General features: G+C 47.3%; 1 protein-coding gene across 1 annotated transcript; it reads right to left on the bottom strand.

Annotated features, from left to right (window-relative positions):
• Window positions 1–1,700: 1,700 nt before the first annotated feature.
• On the bottom strand, window positions 1,701–5,618 carry LOC117611094 (uncharacterized). The gene has a single exon (XM_034338991.2). The coding sequence runs from the start codon at window positions 5,616–5,618 to the stop codon at window positions 1,701–1,703; it is 3,918 nt and encodes a 1,305-aa protein (XP_034194882.2).
• Window positions 5,619–6,991: the final 1,373 nt, after the last annotated feature.

Below are 6,991 nucleotides of genomic sequence, written 5' to 3'. Positions count from 1 at the left end.
AATTAAGTTTCCTACTTTTTATGTTCTATGATATTTTTTGATCAGATGCGTAGTTCTCGAGATATATCCAGATATATAAAAGTTCCGAAGCGGCACCAACATAATAGAGATACAGAAACACCGTGGCCCCTTTCTTTGAGGTAACTCTGCACTATTGCGAGCTGGAAATGCCACTTCCAGTTTAGCTGTGCAGAAGAAGAACAACAAGAAGAAGTAATATCTCGAAATATGTCCGTCAGGCCCCTTCCCTCGAGATAAATCTGCAAATATCTCGGAAACGAAGCGAGCTATGGCAAAATGTTAAGAGACCTTTTTTGTAGAGAATTAAGTTTCCTACTTTTTATGTTCTATGATATTTTTTGATCAGAAGCGTAGTTTTCGAGATATAACGAGATATTTAAAAGTTCCGAAGCCGCACCAACATAATAGATACAGAAACACCGTGGCCCCTTTCTTTGAGATAACTCTGCACTAGTGCGAGCCGCAAATGCCGCTTCCAGCTTAGCTGTGCAGAAGAAGAACAACAAGAAGAAGAAATATCTCGAAATATGTCCGTCAGGCCCCTTCCCTCGAGATAAATCTGCAAATATCTCGGAAACGAAGCGAGCTATGGCAAAATGTTAAGAGACCTTTTTTGTAGAGAATTAAGTTTCCTACTTTTTATGTTCTATGATATTTTTTGATCAGATGCGTAGTTCTCGAGATATATCAAGATATTTAAAAGTTCCGAAGCCGCACCAACATAATAGAGATACAGCAACACCGTGGCCCCTTTCTTTCAGATAACTCTGCACTATTTCGAGCTGGAAATGCCACTTCCAGTTTAGCTGTGCAGAAGAAGAACAACAAGAAGAAGAAATATCTCGAAATATATCCGTCAGGCCCCTTCCCTTGAGATATATCTGCAAATATCTCGGAAACGAAGCGAGCTATGGTAAAATGTTAAGAGACCTTTTTTGTAGAGAATTATGTTTCCTACAATTCACGTTCTATGATATTTTTTGATCAGAAGCGTAGTTTTCGAGATATATCGAGATATTTAAAAGTTCCGAAGCCGCACCAACATAATAGAGATACAGTGTTCAAAAGTCGGCGTTCGAGTTTGAGATTGTACGAAACCGGTTCGGTTGTAGGATCGGCAGTGAGACGGGAAAATTATGTACTTGAGTTTGCACAAAAAACAATGTATTTACAGACACTCAGTATGTACACTATTTACAGAAAATTGTGCGTTGCACGAGGGTACAATGATCGTTGATCGAGCTATTCGCACACGCGTCGCGGTGGATTCGAGATTGTGCTTGCGCTGTATAGGACCACGTGTTAGCGTAGCACGTGGCACCACGTAATTGTATTAATCACGTGGATTTGCGTACGTCAAAGCTAATCGCGAGCTCGCGGTGGCCGTTGGCACTTCACACGCGGTTAACTTGCAGTACTAGATTCTGAGATTGAGCTTGAGAAATTTGCCTTTCGAGAAAACTGTGTTCGCACGTGTTGGTAGTATGCTAACCAGAACAATCATGGCCGATCAACCGGCTTCGTCGCAGCAAGAACCGTTGGCTTCTTTTTGCTGACGTAACGCTCCCTGATTGGTCGGCGTGACCGGCATCCAAGGTGGCTGCCGGTCGCGCTGCTAAGTGCTGCCGCGGTCCGCGTGCAGGCGGTAGAAATTACATTTTCGAACATTCCGCCCGCCATCAGCAGCTCGTAGAAGATGGTGATGAATCCTGATCCTCTACTGGTAGTAGAGCCAACTTTGCAATTGGCCGAGTTAGAGTTGAGGTGGCCGTCTTGATCGTGACGACCCTCGTCAGTCCATCTGGTCCAGGGTGAACTGCGAGCACTCGAGCAAGAGGCCACTTGCATGGTGGGAAGCGCTCGTCTGTAAGCAGCACCAGAGATCCAACGTGGATGTTGTTGGAAGGGTGATGCCACTTAGAGATTGATTGCATCCGTTGGAGATGTTGAGTTGACCAGCGCTTCCAGAATTGTTGTAATTTTTGTTGTATGAGATGCCACCTGGCTCTCGGTGAGATGTTGGCCTGTTCAACAGATGGCTCAGGCAGCGTTGAGATTGCTCTTCCGATTAGGAAATGAGCTGGTGTTAGCACTGAGAGATCGTCAGGGTCGTCCGTGAGAGGCTCCAGTGGTCGTGAATTAAGCGTTGCTTCAATCTGATTTAGAAGAGTATAGTATTCTTCAAAGGTGAGTAAAGTGTCACTCACCGTGCGTCTGAGATGGTATTTGACAGACTTGACCACTGCCTCCCACTTTCCTCCCATGTGCGGTGCAGCAGGTGGATTGAAACTCCAAGTTGTATGGTCGTCGACGAACAGCTTGGCCAATCGTTGATTGTCTTGAGTGCCCTCGACGAACATTGATTTCAATGCTGAATCTGCTCCGATGAAGTTTGTTCCGCAGTCGGAGTAGATTGTATGTGGAATGCCTCTTCTTGCAGCGAACCGTCGGTACGTGGCAACGAATCCATCCGTTGAATAGTCGGTAACCATTTCCAGATGAACAGCAGACGTTGTCATGCAAACGAAAACACAGATCCAGCCCTTTTGTGTTTTCGCACCTCGCCCCTTCCACGTCTTGAGTGCGATGGGACCGGCGTAGTCTACGCCGGTGTGTGAGAATGGGTGTGAGGGTGTAACCCGAGAGAGAGGTAGTTGGCCCATCAGTTGATGGGCACGGATCCCCCTCTGCCGAGCACACACAACACACCGCAGAATGTGAGATTTGACTGGAGCTCGTCCACCGATGATCCAGTAAGTCTGTCTGATGTGAGCGAGTGTGAGTTGTGTCCCTCCATGAAGCGTTGCTTTGTGGGAGTGATCTTCATAGGTTAACTGAGCGTTGCTGAGTCTTCCTCCAACTCGAATAACCCCTTGATCGTCGATGAAGGCCGTGAGTCGATTGAAGGCGTGGGACGATGGTAACGTTTGGTTGTTGACCATCATCTTGAGCTCGTGTGAGAAGTATGCTGATTGTGTGGCCTTGATCCAGAAGATTTTGGCCCTTTCCAAATCAGCTGGTGTGTTCGAGAGCCTCGTTGAAGCAGTTGTCCTTCTCAGTTTGGAGATGAACCTGTAACAAACTGAGGTAACATGAAAAAGTTTTTGCAAAGATGAATATTTGTGAATCAAGTCCCAGTGATAATCGATTTTTTGGCACGTTAACACGTGAGAGATTCCTGGGCGACACTCCTGCAGGCAAGTGTCGTCAGATGCGTTGCGTTGTACAGGCCATGATTCTTGAGATTGTAAAAGCCACGGTGGTCCCCTCCACCATAGCTCGTGTTGTTCAAGCTGAGTTGTAGTCAATCCTCTTGAAGCGCAATCAGCAGGATTTGATGTGCCAGGAACGTGCACCCAAGTTGCAGTTTGCGTTAGTTCTTGAATTTGTGTTACACGATTCCTGACGTAATCTTTCCATCGTGATGCGTGAGATTTGATCCATGTAAGTGTTACTTGAGAATCCGTCCACAGGTGAATTGTAGCAATGTTGAGTTTGAGATTAGCTTGAACATATTTCAGTAATTTTGCAAGTATCAGCGCAGCTGTGAGCTCGAGTCGGGGAATTGTAAGCCTTTTGAGAGGTGCGACCTTTGTCTTGGAGCACACCAGTGACGTCACCTTGTGATCTGTGGACGGCGAAAAAACAGTAATGTAAATTACTGCTGCCATGGCGAGTTGTGAAGCGTCAGAGAAGCCATGTAATTCCACTGTAGAATTGTTGTAGGTGTTGAACCACCTTGGTATTGAGAGTCTGGCCAGACTTGTGAGATCTTCTCTGATCGCAATCCATCGTATAGTAACATGGGATGGCAGTGGATCATCCCATTTGAGATTGAGAAGCCATAATTCTTGCAGGAGTACCTTCGCTCGAATAATGACTGGTGACAAAAAGCCAAGCGGATCAAATATCTGTGCTACTTCAGATAATACAAGGCGTTTTGTAAAATTGAGATTGTGGTGAGATTTAGTAGTGAATGTGAAACTATCGTTGACAGTGTTCCATCGCAATCCGAGTATTTTGGTATTGCAGTCGTCTAGTGAGATTGATGTACCTTGAGAATTATTGCAAGGCACGATGGTTTCAAGCAGAGAGGCTTCGTTTGAGTGCCACTTTGCAAGAGGGAAACCGCCTGCGTTGCACAAGTCAGTTAATTGTGAAGCAATTTCAATTAACGAATCAAGAGAATCTGCACCACCAAATATGTCGTCGACATACCTTGCATATTTGATTGATGGTACTGCCAGTGGGTAGCGTTGACCTTCGTCCTCTGCAAGTTGCAACAGGGCTCTGACAGCTAGAAATGGTGCAGCTTTGGTACCGTAGGTGACTGTTGTCAGTGTGTATGGGACTTCATTTGATTCCTCATCTATCCAGAGTATCCGTTGGAGATTCCAATCGTCTTCATGTACTCGTACTTGACGATACATCTTTGTGATGTCCGTGGCGAATATGCATTTGTGATGGCGAATCCACAGCAAAACGTCGTTGATGTTGAGCAGGAGATTCGCACCAGTGTGCATGATGTCGTTGACAGAAAGTCCAGTTGTTGTTGGACTTGAGCCATTGAAGACGACCCGCAGCTTTGTTGTTTCACTGCCAGGCTTGAAAACTCCGTGATGTGGAAGATAGTAAATTGAAGAGTCGTTGGGCGAGATTGAAGAAGCCTTCTTCATGTGACCGAGGTCCTCGTACTCCATCATGAATCGCTGATATTGCTCACGGTACTCAGGATTTCGAGTGAGCTTGCTGAGCGTGCGTCGCAGGCAGGAGCGAGCTGTGCTGTAAGAGGTACCCAAGACTTTAGTATTTGTTTTGAGAGGAATACGCACCACGTATCGCCCAGTAGAATCACGGCTGTGCGTTGCACGAAAGTGATCTTCACACTCTTGTTCGTCCGGTGTGAGTTGAGATGTGTTTTCCGTTGGAAGCTCCTCTTGAATCCAGAATTTCGTCAGCAGTTCTCTCAGAGCAGCGTCGCTGTCTTGAGGGATTGATGCATTAAATGATGAATAAGCACGAGCTTGACGCCTCCTTGCTGGTCCAATAACGAGCCATCCGAATATTGAGAGCTGGGCGACTGGCATTGATGGCGAACCTTTAATTACATTTGATTTTATAATTCGTCCATAATTGTCGGCACCGATGATGACGTCGATGGGTCGTGGTTTGTAAAACTCAGGATCTGCCAACTTGAGACGATTGAGATGTGGCCAGTCTTGGTGGGGTGCCTCAGAAGACGGCAAAATTGTGGTTAGAGTGCGTAACACATGAGTTTGTATTGAGATCGATGAGGTATTGTAAAGAGATTGTAAATGTAGTGATACAATACCTCGAGTTTGTGTTGATTTCTTGCCACCAATGCCAGTGATGGAGATTGAAGATTGAGTGCGTTGAAGTCCTAGCTGTTCGACGAGATCTTCAGAAACGAAACTGAGCTCCGATCCGGAGTCGACGAGCAGCCTTGCGTTGTAGGTCGTGGATGAGGTGATGACTTGTGCATGTGCTGTTGCTAACAGCGTTAGCTCGGCTTGCGTCGCAAGCGAGCTTGATCGTTGATCGTTTGTGTTGGCGGTTGTACTGGATCGTTGACCCATTGAAATCGTGCTTGAGTGCTTGACGACTGCACCTACACTTTATTGTGTTTGTGTTGAAGAGGACGACGTTGTCGGATTCTCTTGTGTTGCCGCAGGCTTGGCTGTGGTCTGTGGCTGCGTTGCAGCCAGGTGTAGAATTGTGTGATGAGGCCGTCCACACTGTTTGCAACGGTGTTCAGACTTGCAATTCGCAGTGGTGTGACGGCCGCAACAATTTCTGCACAGAGACAGTTTGTCCACTAGACTTCGTCTTTCTGGTACAGGCATCGACCTGAACTTTGTGCATGACACAATGAAGTGGTCGGCCTGACAACAGTCGCACGGATAGGCGTGTGCGGCTGCTCTTGTGGTGGTGTTAGCCTGTGACGTTGTCAAGGCAGGTCGTTGACCTGTTGGTTTCGCCTTTGCCTGAGGTTGAGCAGGCTGATTTTTGGCCGTTGGCGTTTCAACCCTTTCTAGAGCCCGTGCCTTGGTCGTGAGGAACGCCTCCAGTTGCTCTGGCTTCGGAAATTCTTCAGAGTTTCCTAGGCTGGTTTCCCAAGCCTCTCGCGTAGTCTTGTCAAGACTACGAGAGATGTGATGGATGAGTGTGCAATTCCACAACTCGTCGGTTGAAGCAAGAGCGCGCAACGAGGTGTTGAAATCGCGCAAATTGGCCGCCACGTTGTGGAGAACCATTGCGCTCTTCTGTTGCACTGGTGGTGTCGCACAGAGCTTGTCAAGCAGAGATTGTACTATGATCCTCTTGTTCTCAAAGCGTTGCTTTAAATTCTTCCAAGCAATTGGGAAGGATTCTCCTATCGCCGGCAGATTGGAGATGGCGCGTAGCGACTCCCCTTGGAGGCTTGACCTCAAGTAATGCAGCCTCTCCACATCAGATAATCGGTGATTATCGATGATTATCGATTTGAAAAGCTCGCAAAACGCAGGCCACGCTTCATAGCGACCCGCGAAAGTGGGAAGCGTCAACTCAGGGAGTTTCGACGGCCTTTGTCGTGATGGTGATGCTGCACGCGCTGCGTGCAGCCTTGCGAATGCGGCCCGAAACTTGCACAGACGTCGTCTGATTTCGATGACCACGCTCATCTCGAGGTCGTAGCAATTGTCGCTGACATATGGATGGGAGTTCTGACCCGAAGGCCAGGTAACTTCAAGGTAGGAATGCTCCTTTTGGAACGCCTTGTGTATTTCATCGACCTGCTTGTCGATGAAGTCGATCTCGTCGAGAGAAGTTTCATCCATCATTTCCGGCATCTTGTCCATTAATTTGCGGAGGCCTTCGACTCTACTCATTTGCGTCTTGGCCTTCATGGACAGCTCCGTTGACAAGCCGGCAGGAGATGAGGCGCGTGTTACGCGTTTTTCCACCGTCG

Source organism: Osmia lignaria, unplaced genomic scaffold (genome assembly GCF_051020975.1).
Source record: "Osmia lignaria lignaria isolate PbOS001 unplaced genomic scaffold, iyOsmLign1 scaffold0013, whole genome shotgun sequence".
NCBI classification, from domain to species: domain Eukaryota; kingdom Metazoa; phylum Arthropoda; class Insecta; order Hymenoptera; family Megachilidae; genus Osmia; species Osmia lignaria.
Note: the sequence above shows the minus strand (reverse complement) of the source record. Positions and strands in the feature narration are given on the sequence as shown.

Excerpts from the sequence above, each read along its gene's own strand:
- LOC117611094 (XM_034338991.2), bottom strand. The coding sequence starts at position 5,618 with ATGGGTCAACGATCCAGTACAACCGCCAACACAAACGATCAACGATCA.